Source organism: Sinocyclocheilus grahami, unplaced genomic scaffold (assembly GCF_001515645.1).
Source record: "Sinocyclocheilus grahami isolate Dianchi unplaced genomic scaffold, SAMN03320097.WGS_v1.1 scaffold36.1, whole genome shotgun sequence".
In the NCBI taxonomy this organism is placed as follows: domain Eukaryota; kingdom Metazoa; phylum Chordata; class Actinopteri; order Cypriniformes; family Cyprinidae; genus Sinocyclocheilus; species Sinocyclocheilus grahami.
Genome location: NW_015505215.1, coordinates 640,986 through 656,335, shown reverse-complemented (window position 1 = coordinate 656,335; position 15,350 = coordinate 640,986). Strand labels below are relative to the sequence as shown.

Sequence of the window (15,350 nt, the reverse complement as noted above, 5' to 3'; positions counted from 1 at the left end):
AGGGATAGTTCACCCAAAAATGAAAATTTGCTGTTAATTTACTCACCCTCATGTTATTCAAGGTGTAGTTTACTTTTTAGTTGAAACCGTGGTTCTTGGTGATTCATAAAATGCACGTTTACGGCTACCAGCATTTTGAGAGTCAAAAAAGCAACACAAGCAACACAAAACCAATGCCCATGGCTCCTGACAATATATTGAGGTCTTATGAAAAGAAATGATTGGTCTGCAAGAAAGTGAACATTATTTACAACATTATATCGTCACGAGCCACTGGTATTAATTGTGTGTTGCTATTTTGACTCTCAAAGTGACGGTAGCCGCTGACTTGCATTTTATGACCATGGTTTAAGCTAAAAATCTTCTTTACTGTTCTTCTGAGAAAGAAAGTCACCTACACCTTGGATGGCCCGAGGGTGAGCAAATTAAGAGCCAATTTTCATTTTTGGGCGAACTATTCCTTTAAGATAAATAAGCTTTAAAGTGATGGCTAAAAACCTGAGACTACATTGGAAATCTGGGATTTAAAATTGCATTTAAACCTGGAAAAATATAGACATGGGGATTTCGGGGGATTTAAAAAAAAATAATAATAAAACATTTAATATTAAGATTTTTCTCTTAAAATCTTCACTAAAGGGTCACTAAAATATATGATAAAATATAAAATATATGATAAAAATCCCAAGTAGAAGCAGTCAGACTTTTGTAGCTCACTGTGGTGAAGTGAGGTTCAGTTGTATACATCGATGCTGTACATTCAGGGATTATATTGCGGTGGACTGAGTGGAAGTGTTTGTGTTTCAGGGTTCAGCCAGAGGTGAAATGGAAACTGTCAAGTGCAGAGACGTACTCTAAGATGCGTCTGAAGCTGGTGCCAAATTACAGCTTTGATTCCCACAGTGATGCCAGTGCACTGAGAGATAACATGGGTTAGTATCAATGTGGAGAATGCCTCTGTAATCTGTTAAATGAATATTAATGAATTAATGATATTAAAAGAAAATCAATGGTTAATGATAGATCTGTTGGTAAAATCATTTTGCTTTGACTTGATATTTTCAAATAATCTCTGTCCTCTTGAAATCTCTGTCATTTCAGTGTTAATGTTTATATGTTGGAGTGTTTTGGGTGTTTTTTCTGCAGGAGCCGACAGTCCCCGCAGCTCAACCGAGCCCATCCCTCTTGCAGTTGCCAAGGAAGCTAAAGTTAGTGACATGGAGGATGACAAACTAGAGGATGAGGATATTGCCTTCATTGATGAGTGAGTGTCCTAATGTAACTCTGAGCATTAATTTGCTTGGTTAAGTAAGTTAGCTAAACCAAACTTGTAAAATAAAAAGATATATAAAGACAATAAATATATGCTCAAAATATAAAGGCATATTTTCATGCATTTAAAACGAAGTATGTTAATAAAATAGATTAGCAAAAGAATAAAATAGTTATAGTTATGATTATATATTAATATAATTATTATCTACAGTAGGGATGTAATGATGCACCCCGAGCCACTGAAAATCTATAAAAATATGTGACGATTTAAGTCAGTTGAGATGTAAAACGAATCACGATATTGTTAGGGGGTGGGGGTTTATATGAACATATCTCTGAGGGGAACTGCTGACTGTCTTTAGAAAAGTTTAGATGGTGTTTTCTTTTCATCTTGCCTCTGTGTAACCAAGGAAACGCTGTATCGCTGCTGTTCCATAAGCATCACCTGCTGTCAGAGAGTGAATCTGTGTTCTCATTCAGCCCGTCTGCTGTTTTCGTTATAGTTTCACAAAGCTAACGTCAGACTGTTCTGTTTTTGCTACATATGTCGAAATTATACAATCTAATTTAAATCAAAAACTGCTCATGCTGCATGTATGCAGCATCTCTGGACCGTGATTAAAATGCTGTGGTCGCCTCTAATATTAAATGGAAAGAGCACAGGCAAAGGCTTTGTTTATGTGAAGAGGTTTTATTTGTATTTTGTTGTTTATTTGATTTGGGATTTGTTTTAAAATTTCAATTTGGTTTTGTTATGTGACACATTTCAATTTCACAAAGAAATGTGGGGCATTTTTTTCTGAGAAATAATAAAAGGACACCTTTTCATTTATAATTTGTCTTAAATCTCAGTTTGTTAAAAAATCGTGAGAAAAAAAAATCGTTACATCCCTAATCTACAGTTTAATTAATAGCCCTAAAATAGATATTATGTAAAACCATTATTTGCCTCAAATATTCCTCGAGTGGCTTGTTACTTTTACAAACATCAACAACAGCAATATGATACCTAATTGAAAAAAAAAAGTTTATATATAATAATAATAATGAGAATAAACAATTCTTCCAACAAATAATAAGCACATTCACTTAATATGTATTTTTTCTGCAGTTTATGATGGCTTCAAATGAAGCTCATCCTTTTTCAAAATCTGAACTAGGTTGTTCTGAATATCAGCACGGCCCAGTAAGTTTAATAAACAAGAAGTTAATATTGAGGAACTTACCAGTGTTATTTTAGTATTATGTATATAAAGTTACAGTATTTATTGATGTTTTGAATTAGATCTATTTTCATATGTTCAGTTTTAATTTTATTTTTATGTCATGTTTATTATTTTATTTGTAATATTTCTGTTTAGTTTTAATTCAGTAGTCATTTTTATACATCAACTTATTTCAGTTAGTTGCCAAAGCAACATTTCTCATTTTTGTTTGTTTTTCTCATTTAAGCTTTTCATGAAATATTTGTAGTTTATTTCATTTCAGCTTTATTTCAATTACCAAACACATTTTTTTATAGTTTTAGTTAACAAAAGTCTTTTTATTCATACTGAAAATAGTTCATCAATGAAGTCAAAGCAGAATCAACTGTTACACGTTCCAGGCAGCGCACAGTAGTGGTGTTTTGTTCCTGAATCAGTGTTTTTGAATGAATCATTTGACTGAAGATTCATCCTTTTTGATACCTGCAAAGGCTTTGTGTGTACAGCTTTTGAGCTGGGTTTAGTGTGATCGAGTGTGTTCAGCCGGGTGTATTTCTGTGTGTGTCTGTGTGTGTGTCATTCCTCAGGGTGGAGGAGGGTGAGGAGGAGAGCCAAAAAGAAAAGCTGGTGCTCTCAGAGGAGTGTGAGCTCATCACTATTGTTGCCGTGGTACCAGGTCGTCTGGAGGTCACAACGCACCACCTGTACTTCTACGATGGCAGTAGTGAGAAAGAGGAGACCGAGGAAGGTGAGTAACAGCTTGTATTGCGAAGTATATCCCGTCATAGCGCCCAACCCATTTTGTTTGTCTCTCTAATAAGACTCCATTCATTGTTCACATAATGAATGCGTGTACACTACCGGTCAAAATTTGAAAATAATATATATACATTTTTTTATGTTTTATGAAAGAAGTCTCTTATGCTCACAAAGGCTGCATTTATTCAATCACAAATATAGTAAAATAAAAAAAATAAAAAAGTATTATTGTGTAATTTAAAATAACTATTTGTATTTTTATGCATTTTGAAATATAATTTATTACTGTTGATAGCAAAGCTGAATTTTTTGCAGCCGTCTTCATATCAGGATCATGTGACACTAACTACTGGATTAATGGCTGCTAAAAATTCAGTTTTGCCATAACAGGAATAAATTAAATTTCGAAATATAGTAAAATAGAAAACTTTCTTTTAAATTGTAATAATATTTTACAATATTTCCATCAAATAATTGCAGTCTTGGTGAGCATAAGTGACTTCTTTTAAAAACATTAACAAAATCGTAATTATTCCAGATTTTTGACTGGTAGTGTATAGGATAAGAAATGATTCATGATTATAATGTGAATGCTCTGGACTGCCCATCTTTGCAGGCATTGGTTTTGATTTCAAGAGGTCATTGTCACAGCTAAGGGAAGTCCACCTGAGGCGCTACAACCTGCGGAGATCAGCACTAGAGCTGTTCTTCATCGACCAGGCACACTACTTCATCAACTTCAGGAAAGGGGTGAGCTGGACACATAATAACTGTCGCACTGCAGGAGAAGCTACAATGGAAAAGATGGCCACAAGCATCAGTGGCATTTGAGGTCTCTGAGTTTTTATATTTGTTTGGGTTCTCCCACAGGTGCGGAACAAAGTCTACTCCAGGATCCTGGGTCTCAGACCACCCAATCTGTTCTACTTTGGTTCTCGCTCTCCTCAGGAGCTCCTAAAAGCCTCCAACCTGACTCACGTATGTGTGATGCGATGCCAATATTTTCCATTTTTGCTGGTGGCTGGTTGGACTCTTTCCTCCCTTTTTCCCCATAGTTTCCTATGCCTTTCTATACTGTATCTGCCCATAAAAGCTGTCAAAAAGCCCTACCCCCCCCCCAGATATAACTATTCTTTATATTCATTTTTGTTCCTATTGCAGAGATGGGTTTGCAGAGAAATCTCCAATTTTGAATATCTGATGCAGCTCAACACCATTGCTGGTCGCACATACAATGATTTATCCCAGTATCCAGTGGTGAGTTCTTACAGAGCTAGCGTTGTTTAGGTTTTGTTTTGAATTTTTTTTTGTTTGGTTTGTCATGTTTTATGTTTTGTTTTTGTTTGGTTTGTCATGTTTTGGTTTGTCGTGTTTTGTGTTTTGTTTTTTGTTTGGTTTGTCATGTTTTGTGTTTTGTTTAGTTTTGTTTTCAAAAGCGCTTGTCATATGCAGTGTCGTGGGGATGCTATGGAATCCGTGTATCATTCGATCATTCGTTTTTTGATTTAATATTGAAAGTAGAAAAATGAGAAAACGGCTCCTTTTTAGTTTTTTTCCTAAAAACGAAAAACGAGAATTCTAAAAAATAAAGTCACTATTCTCTGCCATTAAATTAGCAAGCCCGAGCAGGACATTGCGATGTTGCGAAATTCTACAGTCAAGCGCAGACCAGTATTGAAGTGCACAGGAAATAAGCTGCAGTCATATTTAAAGCAGTTTAAATTAATATTGAGTACTGATTGATGTTCACTTGGATTTTTCCCCCATCGAGGGAACTTAATACTCTGTCATTAGACGAGCTATTCATTTAGTCTGTTTGTTGAGAAAAATATGAAATTGATAAAATGGGTTATTAATCTGTACAACTGCAGCAGTGGAGGATCCAATCCCTGAAATAACACTTCGAACAATAAGCCAGTGTCAGCAGTATCAGAAGTTAACTTTCACATAAGGGGCAACTGATTTTCAGTTTTTTATTCTTTTATTTATTTAATTTAATTTTTTTACCTTTTACCATTTTTATGTCATTTTTAATGTAAAATTCTTACATTAAATAAATTAGAATAATATGACAATAGGCTGTTACCAATTCAGTATCCATACCAAATCAGTATTCAATGATATAGAACCTGGGTCTGAAGATGCTTTTAAATGTATTTACAGTTTAATGCTGATAAGATGGCTGTATGTGCATTTACAAATGTATAATGAAATTAGATTAATGTTTTATACAACATTTTTAATAGAAATATGAATAAAATTAAATAATACTTGAATTATGAAAGTAATATCGCCACTAGGTGGCTGTAAGTCATTGTGTTAATAAAGGATCCTTTTATTCAATCAATTGGTTCAAAATGCTTAATTCATTCATTTAGGAATAAAATCAAGCGGCTGTCTATAATAATTGGTAATTGAATTGCCTACCCAGAATTTGAATTTGTTTTATTTTATTGAATTTATTTTAGTTTTTATTTTAGTTTTTCAGTCTTTGATTTCATTTTAAAAAATGTAATATTTATTTTAGTAAACCAAGATTTCATTGAATGCATTTAATATCCATTTTGCTGAAAAAAAAAATGCAAATGTGCGTGACTGACACTTTTGGTGTTGGTGAATAGTGTATGGGTCACATATGTTCTCATTTCTTCATGTGCATGTCTGTATTCTCAGTTCCCCTGGGTGTTGTGTGACTACACATCTGCTAAATTGGATCTGGAGGACCCAGCTGTTTTCAGAGATTTGTCCAAACCCATTGGCGTCGTCAACCCTCGACATGCACAGAACGTCAGGGAAAAGTGAGACAGTGTTGCAGTCCTAATTGCAGAATTCCCGGTATCAAAGAATGTGTAACAAAACTAGAAAAATGGATAACAATACCACAAGCCGATATCTACATGATATTGATAAATATATTCAAATTTGTAAATAATAACAGAATGTTCTATAATAATATAAAGCAGAGTAATGTAGAATCTTTTGAGTATTTCATCTGATTTTCTAAATGTCTTCTTGTTGTCGTTTGATTAGGTATGAGAGTTTTGAGGACCCAACGGGCACTATCGATAAGTTCCACTATGGCACACACTACTCTAATGCTGCCGGCGTCATGCACTACATGATCCGCACAGAGCCCTTCACCTCATTACATATACAGCTCCAGAGCGGCAAGTAAGACACGCATACTCGCACACCACAGCTAAAGCCAGGGGTGTCCAATCTTGCTCCTGGAGGGCCACCTTTAACTCAAACACACCTGAACCAGCTATTCAAGGTCTTCAGGATTACTAGAAACTTACAGGAATGTGTGTTGGGGCAGGTTAGAGCTAAACTCTGCAGGATGTTAACCCTTCAAGAGCAGGATTGAACACCCCTGCTCAAGGGCGTGTGCTGAATCCTGCTTTCAGACACATTTGTATTTTAGGGTTTCTTTTGTACTTCTGGATACTTTTGTACACAAAAGGTGTGCTTGTTTATTCATTCCAAGGGTACCTGAGGCACAAATGGAAATTTGACTCTAAAATCTTTATAAAGTCATTAAATAAAATGCCTTCTAACTGATAGTTCAAGTTAGTTGAATGGTTTTAATACTCCAAAAATATAACACTAAGTATCCATACAGGAACGTGGATTGCCACAGTCAAAATGTGAATATATGAATAATATTTTAATTTGGCACCCCTTAGCATTAACCACTAGGTTGCAGTGTTGTTTTCCTGATGGTTAAGTAATCATGTACATTGTCCTATGTTTGGGCTGCACTTATAAGTGTGATTGTGTGTGTGTTTAGGTTTGACTGTGCCGATAGACAGTTTCATTCAGTAGCAGCAGCGTGGCAGGCGCGGATGGAGAGTCCAGCTGATGTCAAGGAGCTCATCCCAGAGTTCTTCTACTTCCCAGAGTTCCTGCAAAACATGAACGGTCAGTGTGTCTCTCTGTAACTTCTCAGTGATGAAAACCACACCGGCAATTTGTTCAATGGATTTTGAATTGTAATATGTCGTGTGCAGGTTTTGATCTGGGCTGCTTGCAAATAAGTCAAGAGAAGGTCAATGATGTGTTACTTCCTCCTTGGGCCTCTTCGCCTGAAGACTTCATCAGGAAACACCGCAAAGCTTTGGTGTGGAAACAGATACAATGCACTGATTTCAAAACATAGATACTAAACACAACAACACATTTTTTTTGTAAATATGTTTTGTAAAATACAGAATACTCTTAAAATACTATTTACTAACCATCTTATAAATCGAGTGGGTGAGTCAGATGTTTCAGTAACTGCTCCGGCAAATTCAAGTGATTTGTTAGTTTGATTCAAACTTCTTTTTGAGTTATTTGTGGAAGGAGTAGTTCACCCAAAAATTTTATTTTTCTGAAAATGTACTCGTCCTCAGGCCATTCAAGAGATAGATGAGTTTATTTCTGCATCAGAAAGTTTTGGAGACATTTAGCATTACATCACTTGCTCACCAATGCAGTGAATGGGTGCCGTCAGAATGAGAGTTCAAACAGCTGATAAAAACAACATTATAATCCACAAGTAATCAACATGACTCAAGTCCATCAGTTAACACCAAGAAGTGAATAGCTGCATGTTTGTAAGAAAACAAATCAATCAACTCTCTTCACTTGTAAACGGTGTTTTATCTGTGCATATATATCTCTCCTGATAAAGCAATAGTATGGATAAAGGACTCATATTTTAGCCAAAAACAACTGTTTGACGTTAAACATGTCTTATTGATCAATTTATTGAATACAATCATGCAGCTTAAATTTTTCTGAAAATGTACTCGTCCTCAGGCCATTCAAGAGATAGATGAGTTTATTTCTGCATCAGAAAGTTTTGGAGACATTTAGCATTACATCACTTGCTCACAAATGCAGTGAATGGGTGCCGTCAGAATGAGAGTTCAAACAGCTGATAAAAACAACATTATAATCCACAAGTAATCAACATGACTCAAGTCCATCAGTTAACACCAAGAAGTGAATAGCTGCATGTTTGTAAGAAAACAAATCAATCAACTCTCTTCACTTGTAAACGGTGTTTTATCTGTGCATATATATCTCTCCTGATAAAGCAATAGTATGGATAAAGGACTCATATTTTAGCCAAAAACAACTGTTTGACGTTAAACATGTCTTATTGATCAATTTATTGAATACAATCATGCAGCTTTTCACGATGTTAACTGATGGGCTGCAGTTGTGTAGTTACTTGTAGATTATTGTTATGTTTTTATCAGCTGTTTTAAAGGGGTCATGTGATGCGATTTAAAATTTTTCCTTTCTTTTTGGAGTGTTACAAGCTCTTGGTGCATAAAGACGATCTGTAATGTTGCAAAGACTAAAGTCTCAAATCCAAAGAGATATTCTTTATAAAAGTTCAAAGTCAGCCACACCTACCTAAAACGGCTCGTTCTAACACGCCCCCACATGTCTACCTCACTATGTGGGAAGATTTGCATAACGCCACCCAAATGTTCACGCAAAGAAAGAAGGCATAAAGCCATGTCGTGAAGACGCTCGTTGTGAAAGCGAAACTACTTTGTTTGGTCTTCCAAAAGAGGACGATTAATTTAATTTTAATCCCGGCCGGGACACGGCATCAACAGTATGGTAAGGAGCGTAACATTTCCGTCTCACGCTTGAGGTATTCAGCCAATCACAACGCACTGGATAGCTGGCCAATCACAGCACACCTCGCTTTTTCAGACCGATGAGCTTTGTAAAAATCGACGCGTTTCAAAAAGGCGGGGCATAGAGGAGAAACAGTAATGTACAGTATGTGGAAAATAATGTGTTTTTTTTACTTTAAACAGCATAAACACATTTCATTACACCAAATACACAAAATAATGTTCTTTTTAGCAGCATCATATGACCCCTTTAAGATCATTTTTGAGTGAACTATTCCTTTAAAAGAATCAGCTCATAGAAATCATTTGCTTGTGAATCAGACAACATTTGTGCTATGTTTTTGGATGCAACCAGCAAACAAAACTATTCTAAAATTATTATAGTATACTTTTGTAATATGAATGTCATCACATTCAACTCAGACTGCAAATTAGCAATGGCAATATAAAAAATGCTTTTAAAACACACACTCTTTTGTTCTTTATCTGACACACTCTCCTTGTGTATCTGTGTGTTTAAAGGAGAGTGAGCATGTGTCTGCTCACCTGCACGAGTGGATCGATCTCATATTCGGGTATAAGCAGCGAGGACCTGAAGCGGTGGAGGCTCTCAATGTCTTCTACTACTGCACTTATGAGGGTAAGAGACCTCTTATGAGTTCGTATTGGTTTAAACATGTTCCTGCATGGAAAATATGACTGATCGCTGTGTGTTTTGGCTGTCAGGTGCAGTGGATCTGGACGCCATAGCTAATGAGACCGAGCGCAAGGCCCTGGAAGGCATCATCAGCAACTTTGGCCAGACGCCCTGTCAGCTTCTCAAGGTGGGACATCAGACAGATGTTTCCATCTCTAGTCAGCATAAGCTTCATTTTATATGAGCTTCCAGGTTTTCTTTTTTTTTTTTTTTTAATACTAGTGCTTGAACTTACTTCATTTATTTGCCATCAGTTGCAAGTTTTTCATCTAATGTTTATTTTATTTCAAAAAGCAGAAATGTTTTTCATATTTATAGTTTTAGTTAATGATAAAAACCCTGGGTCTGAAGGCATTTGTGTAATATGTGTAATATGGCACAAGTGAAACCTCTGTGTGTAATTCAGGAGCCCCATCCTCCCCGTATGTCAGCAGAGAATGCATTCAGGCGGAATGCCCGTCTGGACATTCTGCCCCCCAACCTTTTTGATCAGCTCAGTAAACTCCGATCTTTTAAGGAGGTGAGCCTGAATTTATCAGTATATTATTTGAGCTGAATAATATGCCGAAATACAACTTTTTGAGCACTGTGTGCTAATGATTTGGTTTATAGAGTTGCTGTGTGAAACTGTGATTTGTGTTGTGATTATTTTTGATGTTGGTTCATGTAGGTGGTGAGCGATGGTCTGCCGTTAGTGCAAGCCGTGGTGCCCAGAAATCAAACCCGCTCCTTCATCATCCCTGGTTCTGACATACTGGTAAGATTATTTTGTGGTTATGTTCACTTGTTTTGTACTAATTTTTGAATAGGATCAGAACCAATCACATAGAGCAGGAGTTTGAGGATCAAGAGGGTCTGTGGAAGAGGGTGTTAGTGCAGTGGTTCTCAACCATGGGGCCAGGGGCCACTAGGGGGCCTCAGCAAACTTGCAAGAGAGCTCTAAGATGACTTAAAATTATGTAAAATAAGACAAAACAAGCATTTTTGTAATGAATATGCATTTTTCTTTTTATGTCAATCTCTCAAATATTTTATGGGGTAGAAATGTTGAGTAAAAAATATTTGAAACATCCTTATGCTGTAAATCTGGCCTTTGAAGCTTGTTGTGGACCGTGGGGAGGCCTTGGAGTTAAAAAAAAAAAAAAGGTTGAAGTCACTTTGCTAGAGGGTTTGTGGAAAATTTGAGAGGGGGGAAAAAAAGATTTTGTGGCTATTATTTTATATGCTGTTTTTTATTATTTTAAAATAATGCAATACATTTTTTTTTCATTCTTCTTTCGGGAGTAATAAGATAGTTTTTTGCAATAACAAACTGTTTTAAAAGAAGAAATTAAAAAAAATCTTTTTTATTTTGAAAAATCTGTATTTTTGTTGTTTCTATGGAGATGTTTTAGCGGTTTACTTCGGATGAACAATCTCTGTAAAATTGCTTTAGAATGATATTTATTGGGAAAGCATTGTACAAATGCATATGAATTAACATGTTACTCTCAAGGTTTATACATGAAAGATTACTGTAATAGTTGACTTATAGGGATAGTTCACCCAAAAATGAAAATCCTGTCATCTTTTACTCTCCCTTGTTCCGAAGTTGTTCCAAATCTGTATGGTATGGAAAAAAAGTACTATGGAAATCAGCGGGGCCCATCAACTGTTTTGTTACTCACATTCTTCAAAATATCTTTTGTTTTCAGGAGAAGAAATAAATTCATACGGGTCATATTTTCATCTTTGAGTGAACTATCCCTTTAACACAAAAAAAAAAATCCAGATAATATTATAATGATTTGCTTTGACTTTAGTACAGTGCCAATATAAGAACTCTAAAATTGTTTTATTTAAATATTATAAAAAAAAATTGGCAACAACATTTTGTCTGTTCTCACTCAATATTGTTTTCACTCTGCATATATTTTAGGAAGTGGGCCTTTCACAGATCATATTTAAGACTTCCTGACATCAATACATTTGTTGCAGAACAGATAGCTGCATCCGAATGTGTTTTGAATGGCATTTGTCCTGTTTCAGGTGACAGTGAGTGCTAATGGAATGATAGGCACTCATAGCTGGCTGCCCTACGACAAGAACATAGCTAATTATTTCACCTTCACCAGAGACCCCTCTGTGAGCAACCCAAAGTAAGTTTGAACATGTACACATGTCTAAACACATTATATAATCATGTTCGGAGACTTCGTGAAGTCATATAGTTTTAAAGACGAGAGGTTTTGATTAGGCAGAAAGCCTTATTTTTATAGTGACAACATTGGTCTTTGGATAAATAATCAAACGCAGCTTATAAACAGCAGCTCTTTGACATTAAGCTCTGGTGGTTTGGCTTCTTTGGTCTCTATAAATGTTCTTCAGTCCAATTGAGTCCTTTGTTGTAAAAGCTCATTTGTTTTGCCAAGCCTTTCTTGTTATTTTTGAGTGGTCTGCTAACATGTGTTGAATCTGATGCTTAAACAGAACATTGATCTATTTCGAATGCTCTCCCACTGACAAGTTTAGTCCCATTTGTTGGTACTAACCTTTTGTCTGATCTGTTTTTAGGACCCAGCGGTTCCTCAGCGGGCCGTTCTCCCCAGGGGTGGAAATCGGGTCCCAGGTGCTGGTGGTGTCCACTGACGGGCGTCTGCTGTTCAGCGGGGGGCACTGGGACTGCAGCATTCGGGTCACTATGTTAGGCAAGGCCAAGCTGGTGGGCAGGATCTGCCGTCACATAGGTGAGAGCCGTCTGCCCGACGCAGACGTACTGAAATAATACAGAGCCAAGCAGTAGGCGTTGGAATGAGCTTGATGGAGTTGTTGAGCTGAATCCTAAATAAAATGAGCTGCTGTCAGATTTGGCAGATATGTTTGTTGAATCATTTGTTGCTGAAACAGAAGCATTAGCCCTGTAAAGCCTGAAATGGGACAAAATGTACACACAAAAAAACAGTTTGCTTGTGTTTTTGATGATTGTAATATTTGATACATCAGGCATTTATGGCTCATATAATATGAGTCCCAAACTGAGCAAAAATATGCAATAGGGTGTAGTTGCTGATAATTATATGGCCAAAAATATAAGATGAAATTCTGATAGCTTGTAATATAAATCAATAAGGTTTTTATAAATAGTATAGCAGGCTACTTACATAAATGCATTTAAAATCAGTTGTCACTCTATATCTCCCAATAATATGTCTTAAGATGATCTTTAAATGCTTCGTTTTATGATCAAAGCTCTGTAGTTTTTATTGTGGGGGATAAAAAGCAATTACAATACCATGATGATTGAGAGATGTACAAATAAACATTCCTCAAAATCCTGATGGATCATATTTGATATTCACATTTTAACATGATTTTCTAAAAAAAATAAAAAATAAAATGATGGATGGATAATCAAGTAAACCTAAGTTTGATCAGTCCAGTTACTAACAATGTAAAGTTATGGGGAAGAAGAAAAGAAAACGTGAATCATGACCTGAAGGTGGACATTTTTTTAATTATACTAAAAGGCCTTTTACTTGCTAAAAAGTATAAAGTGCAGAAGGCATGTAGTAGATTGTGTGCACCAGGTTTTTAGCAAAGCTTTGTCCATGTTGATAATGTCAAGGCCTTAGAAATGTGTGTATCAAATATGATACAGTAGGCTTTATAGTGTTAACAATTAATAGCTCCCTATTGATTTCAGATTTTCAGAAAAGGTATGGTGCACATTGCTGATTATATAATGCATTTGATTATGAATAAATGTTATGATGCATTTTTGTGGGATGTAGATGTGGTCACGTGCCTGGCTCTGGATCTCTGTGGTATCTACCTCATCTCTGGCTCACGAGACACCACCTGCATGGTGTGGCAGGTCCTACAGCAGGTTTGCTCACATAAAATACTTATAATTAGATACCAAGTTAATACAAAAATAAAAGGGTGTGAAGGGTACATCTGCGCCCATGAGCAGTCATTTAATTTTAACTGAACGTACACTACTATCATTCAAAATTTGGGGTCAGTAAGATTTTTTTTAAGATGTTAATACTTTTATTAAGCAACGACACATTACATTGATCAAAAGTGACAGTAAAGCAGCAAATCAGCATATTAGAATGCTTTCTGGAGGATCATGTGACACTGAAGGCTGGAGTAATGGCTGTTGAAAAGTCAGCTTTGCCATCACAGGAATAAATGGCATTTTTAAATATTTAAAACATAGAAAGTTGTAGAAAACAGAAATAGAAAGGTTATTTTAAATTGTAGTAATATTTCACAAGAGTGCTGTTTTTACTGTATTTTTTATCAAATCCATACAGCCTTGTTGAGCATCAGAGACTTTTAAAAAAATAATTAAAAAAAAATATTGCACAGACCCCAGCATTTTGAATGGTAGTGTAAATAGCCAGGAAAAGAGATCTGATGTGTCAAAATATCAAATTTGTGCTTTAGACCTTAATGTGGGCAAATATATATTTTATATTTAGTGTGTAATATCAGGATGTTTTCTTGAATTATGTGCTTTTATGTGTTAAGTGTTTTGTGAATTGTGTTTTTTATTTACTTGAATAATAACTTGTAGCGTTATTTACCTGAATTAGAGAAAAAATAGTCAGCATGGTTATGTAGTATAACTAGTGACTGAAGCAGAGTATATTGTCTTTTTTTTTTTTTTTACCTGTAGGGTGGTTTCTCTAGCGGTCTGTCTCCACGGCCTGTGCAGGTGCTCTGTGGACATGATCAAGAGGTCACGTGTGTCGCCATCAGCACTGAGTTGGACATGGCAATCTCAGGGTCAAAGGTCAGTTTAGATGAGACCACTTCTTAAAAGTCCCTTCAGAAGTTACTGCATTGCCGTTAGGGTTCATGAGTTTTCTCTCACATGCTCTCTTTTTCTTTTGCTCAGGATGGCACAGTGATCATGCACAGTGTGCGTCGTGGACAGTACCTGCTTACCCTGAGACCGCCGTGTGAGAGCTGCCTTCCTGCCCCTGTGGCACAGCTGGAGGTCGGCATAGAAGGGCACATAGGGGCACAGACTGTTATGGAGGGCCGCTCTGCTGGAAAGGTGCTGATTGACAATGTTTGTCAAAAGAAACAAGTCTTTTTGAGTTATTGTGAGAATGGAAATTAACACATGGTTTTGTGGCTGTAGGAGAAGTACGCACTGCATGTGTATTCTGTGAATGGCACTCTCTTAGCATCTGAGACGTTGGACGAGAAGATTTCAGCTTTGCATCTGGTGCCTGACTACCTCATCGTGGGCACACAACAGGGGAACCTTCACATTCGAGAGTTGTACAGGTATGGTCGTTTTAAATGTACTGTACACCTTGATTAAAAGTTCGTGGCAAGTATTTTCTACTTTTTACATTATGTATTTTTGGAAAGAAATTAGTACTTTTATTTAGCATGGACACATTGATTTGACCAAAATTACAGTAAAGACTTACAAATAAATGCTGTTGATTTGAATGTTATATTCATCAAAAAAATCCTGAAAAAATGTATTACCGTTTCCACAAGATATTAAGCAGTAACTGTTTTCAACATTGATAATAAAAAATGTTTATTTAGCAGCCTATCAGAATGATTTCTGAAGGATCATGTGACACTGAAGACTGGAGTAATGATGCTGAAAATTCAGCTTTGCCGTCACAGGAATAAATGACATTTGAATAGAAAATAGAAAACATTGCAATAATATTTTTAAAAATTACTGTTTTTACTGCATTTTTGATCAGACAGATGCAGCCTTGGTGAGCATAAGAGACTTCTTTAAAAAAAAAA

General features: G+C 36.0%; 1 protein-coding gene across 1 annotated transcript in view; it reads left to right on the top strand.

Moving 5' to 3' along the window:
• The window catches only part of LOC107581539 (neurobeachin-like protein 2), a 92,524-nt gene that overhangs the window by 63,620 nt on the left and 13,554 nt on the right, over positions 1-15,350 (top strand). Inside the window, 18 exon segments of the mRNA XM_016267114.1 lie at positions 808-932; positions 1,147-1,264; positions 3,068-3,228; positions 3,856-3,989; positions 4,110-4,217; positions 4,401-4,496; positions 5,913-6,037; positions 6,270-6,410; positions 7,030-7,160; positions 7,250-7,359; positions 9,404-9,521; positions 9,608-9,705; positions 9,985-10,098; positions 10,249-10,335; positions 11,607-11,716; positions 12,132-12,304; positions 13,349-13,443; positions 14,245-14,361. Of these exon segments, the coding sequence (XP_016122600.1) occupies positions 808-932; positions 1,147-1,264; positions 3,068-3,228; positions 3,856-3,989; positions 4,110-4,217; positions 4,401-4,496; positions 5,913-6,037; positions 6,270-6,410; positions 7,030-7,160; positions 7,250-7,359; positions 9,404-9,521; positions 9,608-9,705; positions 9,985-10,098; positions 10,249-10,335; positions 11,607-11,716; positions 12,132-12,304; positions 13,349-13,443; positions 14,245-14,361 (2,161 nt within the window).